The following is a 22,061-nucleotide window of genomic DNA, read 5'->3' on the forward strand; positions in this document are numbered from 1 at the left end:
GCCTATTTATTTTTTATTCAAAAGTACAGACATAATGAATTTATCGTCCATGTCCTCTTTAGGACTGGAGCCGATCCCAGCCCAAACTTTGGGCAAGAGACAGTACACCCTGGACTGGTTGCAGGCCAATTGGAGGGCAGTGATTAAGTTATTTCTTGATCCATTTTCAATGCGCGCGCTTTCAGTTAATTCTGTTAAGGCACAGCCATTTCTGCGGGACTTCATATGTGCTCCGCTCTTCTGTGTCGTCATAGGGGATGTGCCAAGTGCCTCCTGAAGTCTGCACAATGGTGTCATAGCTGGGAATACTCTGAACACACAAACACATTTAATCAGTATCTTCCCATTCTTTCTCATGTCCTGGCTCCTCACCTGAAATCGAACCATCCTGGCCGCATTCACGACTAGCTGATGGCCCCTCTGCCATTTGAAGAAGAGTCGCCTGGTGGCTTCGTCCGGCAAGCAAGCCTTGTGGTCCCTCATCAGGTCATTGCTCACGAAGCAGCAATGGTTACCCGAATGCAAAGTGGCATAGAGCAAGAATGGGTCATCTTCAGAACTGATGGAAAAAGACCAACAGCTGAAAATAGACGACTCCTTAACATTGTGTCTATCATTTACTGTATGTATCCCTTACACATTGTCAGTAAAAAAGCAATGAGCTTTCTGCTGGATAAGTTTCATGTTGTGTCTGTCCCAAGACATGGAGGGCTGCAGCATGTGTTTCCTCCCCAGCACCAGAACAGTTAGGCCCTGGAGCTTGAGCGCCGACACCACTTCCAGCAACTGAAACATGCACAAAAGCCTCTGAGAAAGAGCGCATATGCTCACTTTGTTCATTAAACATCTGCAATTGGCTGGCGAGCAGTCATGGGTACATCCCGCCCCTTGCCCCAAGTTAGCTGTGATAGGCACCACGGTTACTCATAATCAGTGTTGGGAACGTTACTTTAAAAATAGTTATAGTTACTCATTACTTGCTTAAAAAAGTAACTGAGTTAGTAATTGAATTACTTCATAATAAAAGTAACTATTTTCACTACTTTTAAAGCTCCCATTTTATTCAACTTTTCCACATGCTAAAATAGTTCTCAAATGTGTAAAAGTCAAAATTGACATTGGATCGAATATTTTTGCTGTCCCTAAATCAGCAGAAAAACGCCTTGTTCAAAACAGGCTGTTTTAGGTGTGTGTCCCTTTTATGTAAATAGCTGCACCAGGCCACGCCTAGGCCGTACCATTCTCCCTCGAAGGGGCTGATATTTCCGCTCCGGTAGCCAATGTGCTAATGTTGTGAATGGAAACGAGCAGGGAGGGCTAGGGGGGGAGATGTTGTTCCCAGTCCTGCTACTTGCGTCTTCTCTAACTTCATGATCCACAAGTGAGTGACGCGAACTAATCTTACATGCGGTATATCTGGTCGCGACACTTTAAAAAAATATATATTTCATTCAATTTTCTTGAAATCTACTTGAGTGGTAGCCAAATGACTTGGGTAGCCCACCCAAGTATTAACATGTTGTGGGAAACACTGCCGGGCCCAGTCACCCAGTGAAAAGTTTGGACACAAGCTAAAACATAAGTTGGCGAGCACGGGACGAATTTACCGGAAGAAGTTGCCACGAAGAATAGACGCGGAACCCGTGCTAGGCTAACAGTAAAGCTACGTGTACCAGCTTGAAGGGAAGTGGACGTGTGCAGTTCCTCGGAAGAAGTGAAACGTGAGTCGTGGTGTATAACACAAAGGCTAAAGCAGCTAACGGGTTAGCTTAGCAAGCTAACAGTTCAAAAGGCCTTGAGTGACATTGGTGCGCGTCAGGAGCCCGCAACGATGGCAAACTCAATGGCAGGAATCATCACGTCAAAGCTTTTATTCGACGGTTCTAAAGGTAAGTATCAAGTGTGGGAGACAAGATTCCTCAGCCACTTGCACATTCATAAGCTAAGAAGGGCAATTTCAAATGAGCCCAAAGGCGACGCTAACGCAGATCGGCTTGCCCAAGATGGCGCTAAAAGTGCTGTTGTAAATAAGACTGTTGAATGATAAAAGCTTGTTCCAAATAAGAAACAACGCAGCTGATGACGGCAGAAAAGCCCTGAAAATTATGAGAGAACATTATTCAGGAAAAAGCAAGCCAAGAATAATAAACCTGTACACATCGTTGACTAAGCTAAGCATGGCAAGTGATGAAACTGTGGCTGATTACATAAGAGCAGATAACTGCATTTAGAGATGCAGGTGAGACCAGGAGGCTGATGAAAGCCATGATGTTGAACGGCCTACTAGATTCCGTCAAACCGCTAGCTGTGCATGTAACACAGAACGAACACACTATTACACATTTCAAGAGAAAGTTAAGGATCTGTGAGGAAGCTGAGGTGATGAAGCCAGCAGAGCATGCAGATAACGTAATGAAGACCTGTGTGAAGTCAGGTTTGAGGCTTTACCAAAAAGCACACCCGCAATAAAAAAGATGAATCTGCCGCTGACCTAACTTGCTATACATGTGGAACAAAAGGACGCAAGTTAAGAAAATGTTCCAGAAAACTGTGGTGCGGCCATTCCAAGAGCAACTCAAGACTCAAGGGGACTCAAGACGAGTCGCAGAGGACGAGACAAGCGACCAAGACAAGTTCTTCTCGGCCAATCATGTAAACATGGAGAGGTCGACTGACGACGTGAAGATGTCGTTCACATCGTGAATGACATCGGGAAGTTCAAAAGCGTCCATGACTCATTCAGGCCCGGGTCTCATTCAGTGGAATTGGCTGATGGAACGGCGGTGGTCTATCTGCAAGGCAGCGTTGGGCAACAGCACACAGCGCTTTATGGAGGAGTCAAATGTATTCGTTCAGACAACGGTACAGAGATTACGATTTTTCAAGCGCTGATCATGTTTGCAAATCCAGCTCCGAACAGGCTTTTCATTAACAAAACAGTGCTTCGGGAAATGCTGGCGGGAGATGTCATTCAAAAATAAAATTAATCCACTGTCTTCTCAAAGACTCGGACGAAGGAAGCAACCACACAGCTTCTTGAATTTCTGTGGGTGTGACAAACCTTTACCAGAGGTGTTGCCACTAAACCCCACGGGGCGGGGTCGAGTGCACTTTCGTGACTCAGGGTGCATTCAAAGCTGCACTGTTTGGTCCGCTTTAAAGGAACCGGAGTTCGTTTCCCACGCTGATCCAGACCGCTTGTGCAGGTCTGAATACACACAAACGAATCCTGGTGCGGACTAAACAAGCGGACTGAGTGTGCTTCCAAACGCACTCGGTGTGGTTCGCTTCGCAGTCTGAATACAAACCACAGCTAATCCGCTCCAACTGCAGGACATATGTGCCTTTTTGGGCTTAACAAGCCACCATAGCCAAGCATCGCAGGGGGGAAAACCTTGCCTGGTAGTGAATATTGTGCTAAATTTATTCAAAATCATCCATATTCTGTTTAGCCATGCTGCTGTCAGCATGTTGTGGGGGCGGGGCACGCGGAGCGCAACTGTTCCTTCGGTTACTGCACGCAATCGACGACGAGTTCCAAAATTAGAAACAGCGTTGCGGAACCTCCGTTGAATGGGCTACTCTTGATGCTTGCAAATATCTTGCATCTAATTACGACACAAATATGCAGAGCAGTAATGCAGCACGTCGAAATGTTATGGGATAAAAAAAGCGGAATTCCGCGAATTAGCGGAAAAATCACATCCCTGCAATATAGTCCACTTGCAACAAGCACAATGAACCATACCAAACGAAAAAATAAATAAAGTCCGCTTTTGGTCCGGACCAAACAAGCGGACTAAAGGACTTTTCTGGTCTAAATACACCCTTAGTGATGTCAAACGGTTACGGAAGTTTAATCTGCCCGTTTGATGCACACAATTCAGATAGGAGAAAGCTAAAGAAGTCGTGGACTGACTTTTTTTTATACCTGGTTGGATTGTAGACAGGCTGGGGATGCATACATATTATTGATAGAAAACCTCACTAAAGTGCATGTTCATATGATGGGACCTTTAAAAAAATAAAATAAAATTCTATCAAATAATTAGGATTTTTAAATAACTACTACTACTGCCGCCACTACTATTACTACTACTACTACCATTATCATTATATTTTATAATAATGAATTCAAATTATGTCCACGCTATATTGGGTGTTCTCATTTTTGTGAATATTTATGTCACAAATGCCTCACTCCATAATGACATATCATATAATAATAATAATAATTAATTAAATGTGGAGTGGTAATTAATGTCTGTTCTACCACTGTCAATTACTACAGATGATTCATTTATTATTATTGCATCATAATAAATGAATAATGATTAAAAGAAATTGTCTTGAAATCACTTTAACTGTGGGCCCTGAATCTACAATTTATGAAAGTTTGACTTTTTGAATGGAATTATGGAAATAAATGAACGAAGATGGATATGGAATCTCTCATCCGACTTAATGTCATTTGCCACTCACAATCAAACCGACGGATGTGGTGATGTTTACAACACATGGTTTGTTATAAAAGATGCCACCCACACACATGTTCATACAATGCCTTGTTAGTCATTGTGCAACCTGCAAAAAAAGCCCCCAGTGTGAACCATCCTCTAAACCGCAAAATGATAAAACTGCTTGTGTGGCTAAAAGTGCATGACATTTTTTTGTAATGTGTCCTTACCATCTCTGATTGCGTCTTGCTTTTGCCCCTGTTGAGATTTGCCACATTAAGACCGTCCACAACTACATCGAAGGCTGGCTTCGCCCTCACAAATGACTTGAACCTTTCCAACTCCTGAGGACACATGATCATGTGGACAAAAAGAGAAACAAAATAGAATGATTTGCAAATCCTGTTCAACCTATAGTCATTTAACAAATGTCAAGTTTGACAGCACTGATATAAATATATATAACATTTCACTATTTTATTGATATCATCTTTCCTACCCAGACTGAAGATGACTTCTAAAGAAGAACAAGCCGATTTGGTACTCTGAAGTGGACGAGGAGGATGGTTGATGATGAATTTCAACCACATGAGACAACTCATTACCAGTCATGAATGTGCTGAAATGGATGGCAATGCAGACCTATTCCAGCCAGTTCACATGAATTTTGCAAAGCGCATCAAATTTGCCTTGAAAATGATACTCTTGAAAATATGATCAACATTACAATTGAATAAAATTGTGTTTTTGTTACCACGTACCCACACTTTCGATATGCTACTGTGATCCATTTGTTTTTTAAATAAACTAGCGTAACACAGCAAATGGTTGAGCTTGCCACAAGCGAGAAAGTCTGCGGTAACCGGCACCTGCGTTTGCAATTGTTCTCAAACACTGAGGTCCGGCTTTGTGGCTAGCAGGAACATCGTGTTGTGCTCCAGCATGGGAACATCGTGCGTGTGTGTGTTTTCACTTTTAGATTGAAGCGGTGTGGAAATAGACTTCTGTGAATTCCCCTGGACTTCAAGCTGTGCGCACTCTCACACGCATACACAATAAAAATGTGGCTTGAAAAAGTGAAAGCATGTTGTATTGATTCAGTAACAGAAGCAGAAAAAAATCCCTACAAAAAAAACACCCTGTTGTTACTAGATCTGAACGCACACTAAAATTAACCTTCCAACTTGGACCGTGTGTAGCTAAGACTGTAACATATCTTATTGCTTGTGTGTAAATATATCAACTAAAAAGGGAAGTAGTGAGGACAGAGGAGGGAAGACGAGAGACAGTCAGTCTAGTCCCAGTGTAATTATCCAGGGACTTTCCACGCTTGATATGTGAGAGCAGCTCATTGTGCTGCAGTGGGTAATATTCCAACACACGTGTCCACACCACCCCTCAATACATTTGCACTCATATATATCATTTTAGGAAAATGCACGAGACTCTCCAGCATTAAAGTACAGTACAGTACATGGATTTACATTTGCTGCCATCCAAGCTACTACCCTACTTATTTCAGCAAGACAATGCCAAGCCTCATTCTGCAGGTGTGGCTTCACAGGAAAAGAGTGCAAGTACTAGACTGACCAGCCAGCAGTCCAGACCTGTCTGCCATTGAAAACGTAGCACAAAATATAATGACAAAGACCATGGACTTCATCAAACAAGAATGGGAACAAATTCCACCAACAAAGTCTCAAGAAGAAGTGTCATCACTAGATATAGACCGATATGTTTTTTTTCAGGGCAGATACCGATGGCGATTATTAGTAGTCAAGGAGGCAGATAACCGATATTTGAAGCCGGTATTCATTTTTAGTATAAAACAAAAATTTAAAAAGTGTGTGTGCCTGTGGGGGGGATGAGGGGGAATATTGGCGTAAAATTTTTTTTAATGCAAATGCCAATCTTGACTTTGTTGTCATTTAAAGCATGTTTATTGAACAATTTTTCAGATTTTCAAAATGTATATATACATTTTTAATCTTAGACAATTGACATCCTTTTAAATTTCTAACAAACCATTTAAGGAGCTACCAAGGTTATCAGTACGTCTTAAAAAGTTAAATGGAAACTTAAATACCATAGCTCTCTATAGTTTTCTACAGTAAATATTTTTTCCCAAAATTTTAAAATACCTGAAATCTTAAACTTTCACATTTCTTTGTTTTATTGTCGAACAAAAACAAATGGTTCAGAAGGTTCCCAGGGTACTAGCATCTCTTATAAAGTTAACTGAAATTTAAATAAATTGCTCCCTGAGATTGAAAAAAAAGGCTGATATGATATTCGTAAAAATGCCCAATATCGGCGCAGATAGACGATTATTGGTCACAATTCGGATAAACTATTTTTGCTTCTAAAAATGAATTACCAATTATTCACCACATTGTTAGGAACGTAAATTTTACTTGTAAATAGTTAAATTGTATCTTTTCAAATCTAGAAAAGCTCTCCAGAATATTAAATTCATTAAATACTGGTGGTCTCCAGCAACTGTACAAATATAGTTTAAGCACATGCTGCGGGCAGCTGAAAAATGTTTAGTGGGCCGCATATGGCCCCCGGGCCATAGTTGGGACACCACTGGCCTATTCAGTTGAATCTCAGATCCAAGAGGAGCAGTGCGGTTTTCATCCTGGCCATGGAACAGCGGAACAAATCTATACCCTTGGCAGGGTCCTCAAGGGTGCACAGGATTTTGCCCAACCAGTGCACACACATTTTGTGGATTCCGGGGAGTTCTGTGAGGGGCGCTTCGGGAGTATGGGCTACACAACTCCCTGATCCAGGCTTTTAGCTCCCATTCTGTTCATAACATTCATGGACAACATTTTTAGATGCAGTCAAGGTGTTGAGGAGGTCCGGTTTGGTTGCCTCATTATTGCATCTCTGCTTTTTGCAGATGATGTGGTGATGTTAGCTTCGGCAAGCTGAGATCTTAAAGTGTCACCTGAGTGATCAGTACCTCCAAATCTGAGACAATGGGCCTCAGTCGGAAAAGGGCAGAGTGATGGATTTTAGATATTAAAGTGGGGAACTATGTAGAACAAGCAAAAAAACTAATACATTTGAGGAGATGGCAAACACTGTACCTTCAAAGCACCTCAAGACTTATGAGAGCAAATAAGTTGAACATTCAATAGTCAAGTGCGTGGTCCGATCTCAAGGCAATAAAGGATGTGTGTTTCACTTAAAGAAGACAGTAAGACCGACAAAAATCAGCAAGTGACGTTCGCTGCAGTGAAGCCCTGACAAAGCTTTAGCTTTCTTTTGTTCAGACAAAAAAATGATAATTCTCCCGGTAAAGAGAGAAATTCTCTGAACTTGACGACAGTTTTACTACTAGCTTTCGTCAGAACTTTTACTGCTTCTTAGTGTGTGGCATGTCTAAAACAGCTGATCGGATGGGGAAAACTTCAAGATAATGTTCCTCGACATGGCCAAAACTGTCAGCAAGATAAGAGAATCTTCCTCTCTTTAACATGGGAGGAAAAATGTGTCTGGAGAAAAGTAAGCTAAATATTATTATAAAAAGAATACTAGATGAATGCTGTAGCAACAAACATTAACATTAACAATGCATTTTTATGGCAGATCCTCAAAATTAAATCTTATCCTTTTTTTCTAGATGAATTGGAGGTGCAAAGCTTATGGAAAAAAAAACTTATATTAAAACAAAGAAAATATAAGAGAAGACAAAATTGCGAAAAATATTTATGGAATTTTTAATAAAAATCTGTCCTGGCATATGGGGGGAAACAAGTCAATGATTCTAACCATATATTCATTGATCTTTTTTTCTTCTTCAAATAAATAAAACATACCCATTCCATTTTTGGAACTACAAAATGTTCAGCAGTAAAAAAAAAGAAGAAGTAAATTATGAAATGTTTTTGACTCATTATTTCTATAGCCACCATGAATATTATTCAGCATCATAATACAATCAATTCTGTGTAAGGACAGTGCACCTTTTATAACTGTATCAATATTATATTAATAAAGTAAGCACTGGACAGTAAGGGTGAGGGCATGAGTCCCAAAAAATAAAATTAAAAATGAATTTTAAGTGTACTTGTCTTGTACATTAACTAATCTTAAGCAACTGCAGCTGTATATGATCTAAAGACGCCATCTAGCAGAAGAAAGGGGAATGAACAGTTCCTGTGTTGTGTTCTCAAGTACTATTTTAGACTTCAATATGTACTTTGAAAGAAAAGGATATGATTTTAAAAAGACTACAGTGCTGTATTGCTATTAAAAAGTTGCATAAATATGGTACTGTACTGTTCTGTTCCAAAATGACATACAGTACGGGTACAATGAATATGACTGACCTCTGGTGTGGTCTTGGTGAAAACATCCCGTCCCTGGATGACGTCAGCCATGACTTTCTTTTTCAGCTGTTGGTACTCCTCAGCAGTCAGCTGAATGGATTCCAACTCCGTTCCACAACGTTTGCACACACCCCTACACACCCACAACAATATACACACACACAGTAGCTACATTAGTTTGTTTGTTTTAGCTCTTCAAAATCATTCAAGAAAATGGAGAAAACCTGTTCTGAAGGGAGAAAAAAACGGGTGTAGTTACTTTGGTGAGGCGTTGCTCCACGTTCCCCTCCACTTCTGTCGAGGAATACTGTAAATAGTGGATAGATCATGAGAGCTGAGAAATCAAGTCAGAATGTGACACAATCCAATTTGGGTCTAACATTTAAAAAAAGAGAAAAGAAGATTGACAGGATGCTTTCACTTTATTTTGTGAGTTCTACTCAACTTGCTTTACTATGTTAAGTTAATTATTCACACTTGCTGTTAGCACTATTTTTTTAAAAAATCTGTACATTAGTTAATTTTTAGGTACAGTATATGGATTCCTGTTTTGCTGCACAAGGCAGCAAAGTAATCAGTGATTTGAGCCGAAAATCACTTAGAAGAAAAATAATGTCATAATGAGTTATCAACAGTGGCGTAGCAACACTCTCCAGGGGCCCAGCAAGACATCGGGTGTCCCGGCGGCCATTTGTAGTATATATAGTACATCATTTTAAAACTGCACATCTGCATCTTCAATAAACAATCACCATTAATTGTGCTTCATTCAAGTGACTTGTTTTGTTTTAGTTTTTTTTTAACTTTAGCAAGAATCCTGAGTCAGAAAACAGGAAAAGAAAATTACTAATCACATGTTAATAAAAAAAAAAGCCTTACTATACATGGTCATTTTAAAAATGTAAATAAAAGCTTTAGCAGTTTTAACTTACTAAACATCTTCTTTTTTTTTTTTTTTTAAACAAACACCTTAGTATGCATGGTCATTTACAACAACAAAAATCAGCTTTACATGGCCATTAAAAAAAAAAACATAGTTGTTTTTGTTTTGTTTTTGCTCTTAGATAAAAGCTTTACTACTATTTATGATCATTTACAAAAAATAAATCAGCCTTACTATGCATGGGTGTTGTGTTGTTTTTTAAGAAAAAAACAAACACCTGACTCAGGGAATTTGAGACTGTCAGTTGTCATTGCTGCGCTGCTAATGTGAAGGATATGTGGTTTGTGTCAAATCTGCTCACCCTGTGGGGGGCCCCTGCTGGCTAAGGGGCCCCAAGCAATTGCCTGCCTTGCCTAATGGCAAACTACGCCTCTGGTTATCAATATTAAAATATTTTCTTTGCAATATGTTTTTTTCTAATTGCATTTGCGGAATATGAATTACACATAAAAATCCACCTGTTTAAATCCATCCCACAAGTCCGCCATTTTGTCCTGTACTGCCACCTGTTGTCAACTGCTGCTGAACATCACATGAACAAACTCAGAAAACAGGTGACGCTTGCAAGCTGAGCCCATGGACACAGTGACGTAAATTTCAGTACAGTACTTTCATCTGACTTTTTTTAACTCATTCACTCCCAGCCATTTTCACGGAAGCAATCCCCTTCGCTCCCGGCAGTTTAACTGGATTTTGACTGCTTTTGCAAAGGCCACAGAATATTTTGCAAAGCCCACAAAATATTGTGTTCAATTGCTATAAAAACATGGAACATACCAAAAGGGAGATTAAAGTCTCTTCTTGTATCAGGAAAAAAAGTATATTTCTATCTGATTCCGTTTTACAGCAATTAGCATTAGAATATAGGTAAGTTTCATCATTATTCACAAACCTGTCTAGAACTGTGGGGAAATCAGCTTGTTTGCAACATGGCCCTGGTTGATCTCTTATACATTTCTGTCACCTGCTGGCCATTTTTCTAATTACTACCATTGCTTGACCAGTTTTCTGCAGTTTAGAGGCTGCATCAAAGCCTTCTGTATGCTCTAGCATAAAAAAAACATTTAAAAAATGTATAAATACGTCTTTGGGACACTTAAAACATTTAAAATAGAACGTACAGTATATACGTTTTTGGGAGCAAATGAGTTCACCACTAAAATCTCTACTTTAACTCACATCATCATCTTTGTTATACCTTTCGAACCAGGTCTTGATGCTGCTAGCCAGACTGAGCTGCGGGTAAACTTGGTTGTTCCTCATATGCAGCAAAATTCCCAGCAGCCTCTCTTGATGCTCGCTCAGCAACTTGGTCTCTTCTTCCTCTATGCTCACTTTCTCAAACAGAGAGGTCCAAGTCTCCTGTTGTGGATTCAGACCTTTTGCCAATAATTCATCATAAAGAGCCCAGGCAGTGCTTGGATCATGATTTTGCATGGCTGCAGCAATTATGTTCCCGTAATTGCGAGGTGATGGGGTAATAACCTGTGGAGATGACATTAAAATCAGATGACAATACAGCCACTGTCATTCAACTGGCCTGCAGCTTGCTGAGCATTATGCAACAAACTGCGATTTAACAACGTCAGCATTGTTCACCTTCTTAAGGTCTTGTAGGATGCTGAGAGCTTCTCGCCACCTTGCTGTGCGGCTGAAAGACTGAATAAAGAGAGTAGAAGCGCCGGTATCCAAAGAGGGGAAACTCTCGCGCATAATATCGAAGACGTCAAATACTTCTTTGTCATGATTGCCGTACACACAAAGTGCCAGATACATTAATAGAACTTTATAGGGAAGTGTTCCTGTTTCTGTGGCAACAAATGACAGCAGGGACCTGCGCAAAGCAGAACATACAACATTTGCAATTGATTACTAAATCTAACCACTAAGTTTCTACTTCACATAGCAACCCCTTTAGGTCATCTTACTTGGCTATACCCAACTCTGCCCTAGACTTTACCAGTGCACACATCATGATGGAGTCAAATTTTTCTAAATTTCCCACAGACTCCTTCAGTTTCTTCCATTCCTCAACCGATAGTGGCTGGTCAGGAGGTTGCAGCTTTTCTGTAAAAGACATCAACATTGATAAAGTGCATGCAATTTCTTACGAAATGTAATGTTAGGTAACCAACTCAATCTATATTTCCAAGCACCCCCAAAATACTAAAACAGGCTTAAAAACACACACATGGATTTTTTTTTTATTACACAAAATGTATAACAGCAATAGCATAGTGAAGCTTAATCGAGTCTTAGAAGGTTGAGTTTGTCTCACCTTTCCACCCGTTTGTCCTTCTCGCAGGCTCCACGTGATTTTCCTCCTCTGGAAAAAGCCCAGCCTTCCTCTTCAAGATCTCTGCTGTCCTCTTCGCCGTCCCAGCAGCGAACACAGATTTGGGGACGGACACGTTTTGCAGGAGAGTAAAGTTCTTGCCCGCTCCATCTGCCCTTAGTCTAAAGGTGCTATTCTTCAATTTGCCCTGCACACTGGTCTGTTTACTATTGCTTTTCCTCAATTCAGGGCCGCATCTCCAGTCCCTGGAGCACTGCATTTGTGTTGTATATGGCAACGCAAGGAAGGCTGAAGATCCTCGATTAATAAAACCAATCCACAGTTTAAAGCGTAATATCACACTGGAGCCCATGGCAAAATTCGCTCCTGCGTAATGGTTAGAACTGAATACTGATCTTCAAAATCCACCATTTACAATAATTCCTACTTTAAACAAACCGTGTGAATACTAATTCCCCACATTGCTTAGAATAAACAACAAATAATTACACGTGAAATCTCTTCTCAAATTGGTATTCATTTTCCGTGTCTGTACAACTTCAGTAGTGAGCTACGTCGCATATGTGACGTAATCAATACTCGACAGGACACTGACTGGATCACTAACCGGAAATTTGTAAATTTCCAAATAATTTCAAAACAATAAATCTTCCATTCCCTTTACCTCGCTAATTCTCGAAAATATCTGTTTATTTTGAAATATGTAAAACTGAACAGGAAAAACCCACGAGAGTAATCTAATTACTAATGTCTAGTTATACTTGTTCGTTTCTGTCCCATTCTTTTCGACTACTGAGTTGTTAGAAATAATCTGGATGTAGTTTAAAAATAATTTGGAGGTAAACATGGCTAAAGAAAATCGGACTGATTGGTCGGAAATCTTGAAAAGGAGGCTCGCAAACTCAAACAGAGGTAAGCGATAATGTTAGCTTAGGCTATTTGGGACGTTTGAAATATGTGAACGACAAGTTTCATTTTGTCATTTTGTTCATTTTTTGTTGTTGCTGTCCAGATGAAAGAAGCCTAGAGGAAAAGAAATCTGAAGAAATTGAGCTGTTTAGCAAATACTATTCTGAATGGAAGGGCGGAAGTGACAAAAACAAATCCTACAAGAACATTCCTCGATTCTACTTTAGGGTATTGTTATCCTTGACGTCCATGTATATTTAAAAGTTAGTTAGTACAAGGCAATAGATTTAATTTCTTTGCCAAATAAAGGTTTAAATACAGGCCTTTAACTTGGATCTTTACATAAGAGCTCAGACGTTAAGTTATGGACTTCATAACTAATGAGTACTGTACACATTGAAGCTGTGCTATTTTTTTAAGCGTGTGATGTTAATTGACAGCTACCAGCTGAGGATGAAGTTTTACTCCAGAAACTGAGAGAAGAATCTCGAGCGGTCTTCTTGCAGAGGAAGAGCAGAGAACTGTTGGATCATGAGGAACTCCAAGTAACGCACACTCATATTTCTTATAAAAGCATTACACGGGGCGAATGTACAATGTCATGGCTGCACTGCGCATGTGGATGAGCAAATCAGACACACAAAAAAGATGTATAAATTACAAGTCATACCCATTTTTATCCTCTATTTGTCCACTTATCTCTCTGTAGAATCTGTGGTTTCTGCTTGAGAAGCACCAGGTGCCTCCAGTGAATAGTGAAGAGGCCATGATCAACTACGAAGCCTACCTGCAGGTGGGCGAGATGGCTGGGCCCAAGTGCAAGTAAGTTCACAGAAACAGTAGTTTAGTAGCAGCTGACCTATGAATCAAGCAATGACGTGTAAATTCAATATTTATTCATTTGATCAGAAGTTAATTTAAAACATTCCTCCAATCTGTGTTATAAAGCTATTATTAAATTTGCATATATACTATTTTAGTTACAACTATTTAGCATTTATTGAGCTAAGACACATTTTATATGCGGGAAGTTTTAGGCACACCAACATCGGCAATCACTGACTTAAACTAAAGTGGACGAAAACTTACTAATGTAGAAACTAACTAGCACAGAGCCAATCAAGCACATTCAATTGCAAAATTTGAAGGAAATCAATTTTGTCTATTTTATGGAGGTGTGTATTCCAGCAAACTGTTATGCCATTTTATTTTATTTTTGTTATGTTAAAACGACTATTTTGAAAGGGGTTATTAAAACAGCAACGCTAGTGCTGGCCGGCGAGTAGATATGTTTCAGGTGTTTTATGTTCACACTGTTTACCTGGACATCTATGCTGATGTTCAACTGGAGTAATGTAATGATATTTTGCCCATAAGTAGTATATACGTAAGATCATTACACAAAAAATTAACACCCCCCCCCCCCCCCTTGTCTTCAGCAAATTCTTCACAGCCAGAGTGTATGCCAAGCTGCTCCACAGCGACCCCTATGGCAGGATCTCTATCATGCAGTTCTTCAATTACGTCATGAGAAAAGGTTTGACTTTCTCATCATGTCTTCATTTTTTATACAATTCAGCAAAAATACATAGATGCTGATGTTGCTGCCAGGTACAACAATGAAATGTTTTGGTCATTCTGATGCAGAGTGACAATAATTTACCAATATCTGATATTGATCATAAGTAACATTTCTGTATCAAAATGGCATGATAGCTTTATTTACATACATACATATTAATTGGTGAATATTTTTTAAATAGTTTTTGATTTATTGGTTATCAAACTGGGGTCCAAATATTTGCAATAAATTATGTCATATCATGATTTAAAAAAAATGCTTGCTTACATTCTGATGACTGGGACAACACTAAAACAAAATAGGCTTTACAGTACTTTGGGGGCTTATCAGCTAGTTGAAAAATAATCATGGATCACTGATCAGATCACAAAATGGAGTAATATGTCTATTAAATAACTTATTTACTGTATATACAGTGGAGTTTGAACGTCTCGGAACTCGTACAATTCGGACTTCAACCCAAAAATCAGAGTAAAAAATGCCTCGATGTTTGAACTCATTTTCGGAGTTCGAACACCCAAGCAAAGCAAGCTAAGCCGAACATACCTTGGAAGCAGGTAGCCGAGTGAAGCCGAGCGAAGCCGAGCAATACCGAATGCTCACGTTTCGATAGAGACGCACTGCTCATTCCCAGTCAGATCGTGAATACTCCCGGGGGTGCTCCATACTCGCGAGTGCATTTTGATTTTTCCACAACAATTTTCTTCGCCATGAGCCCAAAGAAAGACAACAGTGCCAGTGGAAGCAAAGAAAAACATACAGTGCTACGAACCACAATGGAATTAGGAAGGAGATTATTGCGCCGTTGTAACTACCGTGACTGTTTCTGTAAATACTGGCACGAGGACCCCCCCTTAGCTGTTCAACAACATGCCTGACGTTAAACAACGCACGCAAGGACCGCTTAGTAGTCTAACAATAAGACCAATGTAAAATACACAAACTCAGCACTGAACTAAAGCAAGCATTAACATAGCATTTATCATCCACTGAAGCCATCACACCACAACAGGTAAGGTAAGGTATTTTTATTGCTTAAATACTGTACTGTACTGTACTGTAAATGTAAAAAACAAATAGAAATTAAAATAGGAATTTTCTGTTTTTGGAGCTCGGGAACGGATTAATGCATTTACATTATTTCCTTTTGGAAAAAATGTTTCAGAGGTTGAACAATTCGGACTTTGAATACTTTGCAGGAACGAATTATGTTCAAACTCCGAGGTACCACTGTACCGGTATTTAAATCAGGAGTGTCAAACTCATATTAGTTCAGGGGTCACATGGAGGAGAACTGCGTAGACCATGACACTTTGCGGCGTCCAGCCAATAGGAGCACATGATCATGGCATGTGACTTGGCCATGCCTATTTTAAGTTGTCACTGCTGTTATGTACAAAAACACAATTTTGTGCTTTTTTCTTTCCAATAAACTATTATTTATTTATTTTTTACAATATTGTGAGTTTTTATACAGTATCGTGAGCTTTTTTTTTTTTTATCGAAAAGCTCCCCACAATATTGTGATAAGTATTGTATTGTGAGATTTATATCGTGATATTTATGGTATCATGACATTTGTGTATCGTTACAACGCTCTGGTAAATACATTTCTGATCGACTGTTTGTTCAAGAGCCAACCAGCCATATACAAATTGTGTTTTACAACAATACCAAATATTCATTTTAGTTCCACTTTTACCACTGGATGACATCAATAAGTGTGCTGGCAGCAAACAGGGCAAACTACTCATCCGGACTTGGGTTATTTATTATTTATATGTGAAGAATATAATGTGACGAGTGTCACAGACGGCCTTTCGCGTTCTATGCAATGGCTGACACACAGTTAGCCCCTCTCCCTCAAAAGTAGCAATATTTTTGCCTCTAAAATTCCTCATATGGTATTGGTACCAGTACTTGGTGGTAGTTATGTTTAATTGCCGTAAGGATTATGAATGAGGGCTTGGGGAAAAAAGTCCCCTATAAGGTGTCCCTAAACCCCCAAAAAATAAAATAATTGAAAATCCTTGTTCTATGTGTCCAGTGTGGCTGCATCAGACCCGGATTGGCCTGAGTCTCTATGATGTGGTGGGACAGGGTTACCTCAGAGAGTCGGTAAGTATTTCCACTTCTCTCCACTTCAATCTTACTGATTCAAATATAATAATAATAAGAATGATAATGATGATGATCACTGTCTTATTGGCCAACAGATCTCCGCTGCACACGTCTACTTCCTAGACAGATCACAAAAATACAGTATATGCAGTACACATAATTGTATTTGACAGCAATACGTAACCATACTTACAATTTTATATGTAGTAATGGATGATTTTTTTTTTAAATCCAGGTGTGTCTGGCCATTGCCGCCGTGTTTACTGAGGTCAGGCGCACCTGGATTAATCAGTTTGTCCAATCATGAAAGACAGGAAATGAAGGAGTGGTACTGAGTTCAGGAAGTAGTGGGTTTGTGCAAAGAGCCCATTGTGGCACAGTATCAAGGAACTGCATCCATTTGAAAATGGCAGGAAAGTCCACATTTTACACAAGATGTGGGGTGGCCAGGGGTTTGCCAGAGTGTGTCCACACCTGGCCACCACGTAGTTCTGCCACTTGTACTCTGGTTTCCTCCCACAAAAATATACAGATTAGGTGAAGACTGTAAATTGTGCGTAGATATGACTCTGAGGCTCCAGCTCCCCCAATGGGGAGGATCAGACATAAAGAATTGGATGGATGGATTATAATAATATAAAAAGACTGATTTGTCTTCTTTTTAGGATCTGGAGAACTATATCTTGGAGTTGATCCCAACACTACCTCAGCTGGATGGACTGGAGAAGTCGTTTTACTCTTTTTACGTCTGTACTGCTGTTCGCAAGTTTTTCTTTTTCCTTGACCCGCTTCGTACTGGTACGACACTATCCATGGGAGGAAATATGTGTCATCAGAAACTGAATTTGAATCATATATCATGTTATCTTTTGAAGGGACTGCACCTGAACATTATGCAATATGAGCAATGATGCAATAACAATCACGTTTTAAAATAATAGTAGTGCAAAAGCAACACAAGTATTTTGGTTTTAAGAGCTAACTTTTCTAAACTGTGTGTGTTCATATTAAATACTACAGCTAAGTCTTCTCCTTTCTAAACTCAATGTACCGGTATTTTTCTTTTTCAGGAAAAATTAAAATCCAGGACATCTTGGCCTGCAGTTTTCTGGATGATTTATTAGAGGTAAATTGTGTGTGGGGGGAATAATAATTCAATTTAGTTGACAAATGTTTACAATGTAACACCCAAGGACTTTGACTGGGCCACTCCAGAAGGTGTATTTTCTTCAATTGTTGATTCGTTCCTTTGGGTTGTTGTCCTGTTGCATTGCCCATCTTCTGCCAACTTCAATTTGCAGACAGATGCTCTTACATTGTCCTGCAAATGGTCTTGATAAACTTGATAATGCTAGAAATGCACCCAGGCCTGAGACAGCAAAACTTCCCCAAACCATAGTAGCCCCTCCTATTATACGTAGTCGGGGTGAGGTGTTGTGCTGTGCTCACCTGTCCACACAATAGTTTGCCAGTCGAGCTGTGGAGCATCCACATGCTCTTTGGCAAACCTGACTTAGAGGTTTGCCAATGCTTTTATGGACCACAGCAACGTCCTCCATGTTGTCCTCCAATCACCTCCAAAGACATTCTTGTTGAATGTTTTACTAGTCAGATTTGTCACTGGGCATCGATATGATCAGGTGTGGTGGATTAATAGACTTAATCATAGCTTTCACAACAAAATCACAGACATAAAGAATAAAGTGCAACTTCTCTCTTTGGCTATCTTAAGAAGGCCTTTAGTTGTGTGTCGTGTACAGTCATTTTTAAATGAATGAGAAATGATTTTCTCATTAATTTCGATTGCACCTGCCTGTCCTTTCTTTCCAGTTAAGAGATGAGGAGTTGTCTAAAGAGAGTCAAGAGTCCAACTGGTTCTCGGCACCTTCAGCTCTCAGAGTCTATGGTGAGTGAGCATCCCCATCTTCATTCTCTCTCCAATTATTTATGTCCAGTGTTTGAATTGTGTTGGGGACAATGTATTCATGATATCGCTTAGATGTTATTGTGTTCAATAAGCTCATGCTGGCTTTTGTGCTGATATTTCTTTGGCGTCATTTGTATGTCAGGGCAGTACCTCAATTTGGATAAGGACCACAACGGCATGTTGAGCAAAGAGGAGCTGTCACGCTACGGCACAGCCACTCTCACCTCAGTCTTCATTGAACGAGTGTTTCAGGAGTGCCACACTTACGATGGAGAAATGGTACACATCATTTTTGCCTTTAACACACACGAAAAAGTGTTGCTCATGATATTCGTCTGTTTCCTGTTTATTGTGTGAAATCATGAACATGATGAGTGTCTTCACGTATTTATTCATAATAAATTATAAAGGTCGTTTGAGCACATTTGTTTTTTCAGAAGTGTGTAAGTGTCAGGTTCAATAAGATGACATTCATTGAAAAAAAAAAACACAATGAAGGAGAGAAGACACCTTCATACCTTTTCACAAGCTAGCAAGGAGAACGGACAGAGGTGTGCCTCAATTACAACCTCCTACCGCCCTGAAGCACACTCTGCCGAGCCCTCTCTTTATTTCTTTAGGGCGGTCCCTGGTTACATGGGTGTTCCAACTCTACAGGGGGGTGCAAGGGACATCATAGTTGGAACACAGTGTACTTGTTTGTCTATGTGTGTGCGCATGTACAGTAAGTGCTGAGTATATGTGTGGTCAAGTTTGCAATCATTTCTTAACAGACAACAGGGCATCTTTAGCGGACTGGCTCAATTCATTCCGCTGGGTTGGATGTTCTTGTAGTCATCATGAGTCATCTCCTGTTAATCAGCTGTTAGATGCAACTACCTTAATATGCTATGTAGGAGCAGAGCAAAGCATTCTTTATTGCAAGCAGAAGCAATTCTTCATTGCAGCAAATAGTAAAGTGCCTATTCATGTGATAACTAATTGTACAATTTTCCCATCAGTAAGAGACGGGTGACCCTTCGCATTACTCACTAACCCAAGAAGTAGCAAACGCCCCCCAAAAAGTTGATCACTAAATAAATGATCTTGAGTTGCCATTGCCACAACACATTATGATACATTTACCATTATTACGCATACTATGATATTTTTACAAGTGACTCATTTGCTCCCAACGGTCTGTTTTAAATGCCACCATGCTCCCAAAGATGTATGGGGGGGATATGCTAGAGCATACAAAAGGCTTTGATGCAGCCTTAAAGCAATGGTAGTTAATACAAAAAACGGCCAGCAGGTGGCAGCAGAGTTTAAGAGATCAACCACGGCCATGTTGCAAAAAGCTATTTTCCCCAGTGTTTTGAACAAGTTTGTGAATAATGATGAAACTTAGCTATATTCTAATGCTAATTGCTGCAAAACTGAAACAGATACAAATATACTTTTTTTCTTGATGAAAGAAGAGATTCTAATCTTTCTTTTGGTAGGTTCCATGTTTTTATAGCAATAGAACACAATATACTTTGGGCCTTGCAAAATCCAGTAAAACACCCGGGGAGCGAAGGGGGTTGCTTCGGTGAAATTGATTGGGAGTGAATGATTTAAATGCTGAATGTCAATTAAATAATCCCCATTAACATAATTTTCATTTGTGTTTTCTTTGGCAGGTCACTTTGCATGCACATTCCTTTGTTCATTGTGATCAATTTGAATTCTGTGTGACACTGTATTTAGAATTTTTCTAATTTCTTGCTTCTTGTTTTGTTGAACTTTTTCTTTCCCCAGGATTACAAGACTTATTTAGACTTTGTGTTGGCCTTGGAAAACAAGAAGGAGCCAGCGGCACTGCAGTATATTTTTAAGCTTTTAGACATGGACAACCAAGGATACCTCAATGTCTTCTCCCTCAACTATTTCTTCAGGGTAAAAAGAAAATGCAATCAAATAAATTTTAGGATGAAGATACCTGTTTATCATAATCTATGATAAATATGTATTTGGGACGGTCATTTCTTGTTTACTTTGCTGCTAGGCCATCCAGGATCAGATGAAAGTGCACTGTCAAGTGCCGGTCTCCTTCCAGGACGTCAAGGTAAAAACTATCTCACATGACACACGCAAGCCATCCATTTTGCTCATGTCAAGGAATTTCTAACTGTACTGTCTGTCCAGGATGAGATCTTTGACATGGTGAAGCCGAAAGACCCCTATAAGATCACACTCCAGGACTTGGTGAACAGTTGCCAGGGTGACACAGTCACAAGCATCCTGATTGACCTCAATGGCTTCTGGACGTACGAGAACAGAGAAGCGCCGGTTGCCAATGACAGCGATAGCACCAGCACAGCCAACGATGATGACTCCTAAACAAGATGATCAGCGGTCGCCAACCATTTTCATGCCGCCGACTTGGGCATACAAATACATCCTTTTTGTGCCGGTGATGCTATAAAAAATATCTTGCAAATTTACGTTGTCTTTAAATTGGCAGAAAAGTAAGGTAGCTAGAGTAGTGATGGACAAATGAAGCTTCATGAAGCACTTGTGATAATTTTTGAATCCTCTAGATGGCACTCTTAGTTAAAAGATGCATTGGAAATGAAATCACTTTCCTTTATCTGTTAAGCAGAAGCACCATCTGGAGGAGTAAAAAATATGTGTATTTATGAGGCTTCATGAAACTTCATTTTACCATCACTACTAGTGAGTACTTCAACATTTTACAATATAAAGTTTGTTTTTTTAAGGAAAAATATGTATGAACTTTATATTACATTTCAAATAATCTCCCAGCCCTACTTATGTTTCCCTTTGTAAGATAATTGACGAGGTGGAGGACTGACTTATAGGAACCACTAAAATGTATTTTTATTAATATATTTTTCTTTGTCCATCTTTGTGCTACCCGGTACCAAATGACCCACAGACTGCAGGCATGGGGACCACTGCATTAGATATTTGCACTCCTCAACACACAAAATTCCACTGAACCCTCTGGTTAAGATGTGTCTACATCTTGATGCATATTCCTAATTTTTGCTGTACACAGACCTGAATTGTCCTAAATAAATGTCTCTCCCGTCAACGCTGCAACCTTTTTAAGAGCATAACTAGTATGTCACCACTCTCCAAAGTTTTTTTCAAAGTACATCTTGTGCGCTGGCGAGAAAAGCCCCAGTGTGTGTGCTTGTGTGACATTACGATGGCGAAACTGCCCCAAGCAGACCTAGAGGCACGTAAATTAACACATTTGTTCAAAATGATCACTCCAAAAGGTCCATATTATTCAGAATGAAAAGAACGGCTTTATTAAATTAGTATAAAATTTTATTATAAGCGGTTCAGAGAATGGATACATAAAACTTAAATCCAGCAGTTTGTGAAGACTTTATATGTGAGAAATAGCATTGGAATAGAATTCTTATTGTAGTGCAGGATGGGCAACTTGAATGATGGACAGGGTCACAATTTTTCATCAGCCCTACT

At 39.6% G+C, this 22,061-nt stretch overlaps 2 protein-coding genes across 3 annotated transcripts; one reads left to right on the forward strand and one right to left on the reverse strand.

Moving 5' to 3' along the window:
• Positions 1–12,670, reverse strand: prorp (protein only RNase P catalytic subunit). Of its 2 annotated transcripts, XM_077575336.1 has the most exons (10): positions 12,022–12,660; positions 11,672–11,810; positions 11,343–11,577; positions 10,942–11,228; positions 9,060–9,107; positions 8,801–8,933; positions 4,688–4,801; positions 638–786; positions 373–559; positions 1–310 (listed from the first exon to the last, which is right to left on the reverse strand). In XM_077575336.1, the coding sequence occupies exons 1-10, from the start codon at positions 12,389–12,391 to the stop codon at positions 182–184; spliced, it is 1,791 nt and encodes a 596-aa protein (XP_077431462.1). In that variant the 5' UTR covers positions 12,392–12,660; the 3' UTR covers positions 1–181. The 2 variants fall into 2 exon arrangements, with proteins under 2 accessions (XP_077431462.1, XP_077431552.1); XM_077575426.1 differs by lacking the exon at positions 9,060–9,107 and having other exon boundaries at positions 12,022–12,670.
• Positions 12,637–21,660, forward strand: ppp2r3c (protein phosphatase 2, regulatory subunit B'', gamma). Its single transcript, XM_077575544.1, has 13 exons — positions 12,637–12,951; positions 13,052–13,176; positions 13,389–13,493; positions 13,658–13,770; positions 14,388–14,485; positions 16,578–16,648; positions 17,317–17,449; positions 17,722–17,777; positions 18,482–18,557; positions 18,721–18,857; positions 20,361–20,498; positions 20,608–20,667; positions 20,748–21,660. Exons 1-13 carry the CDS (start codon positions 12,885–12,887, stop codon positions 20,940–20,942), a joined length of 1,374 nt encoding a protein of 457 aa, XP_077431670.1. The 5' UTR covers positions 12,637–12,884; the 3' UTR covers positions 20,943–21,660.
• Positions 21,661–22,061: the final 401 nt, after the last annotated feature.

The sequence above is a fragment of the Vanacampus margaritifer genome, chromosome 1, assembly GCF_051991255.1.
Source record: "Vanacampus margaritifer isolate UIUO_Vmar chromosome 1, RoL_Vmar_1.0, whole genome shotgun sequence".
NCBI classification, from domain to species: Eukaryota; Metazoa; Chordata; class Actinopteri; order Syngnathiformes; family Syngnathidae; genus Vanacampus; species Vanacampus margaritifer.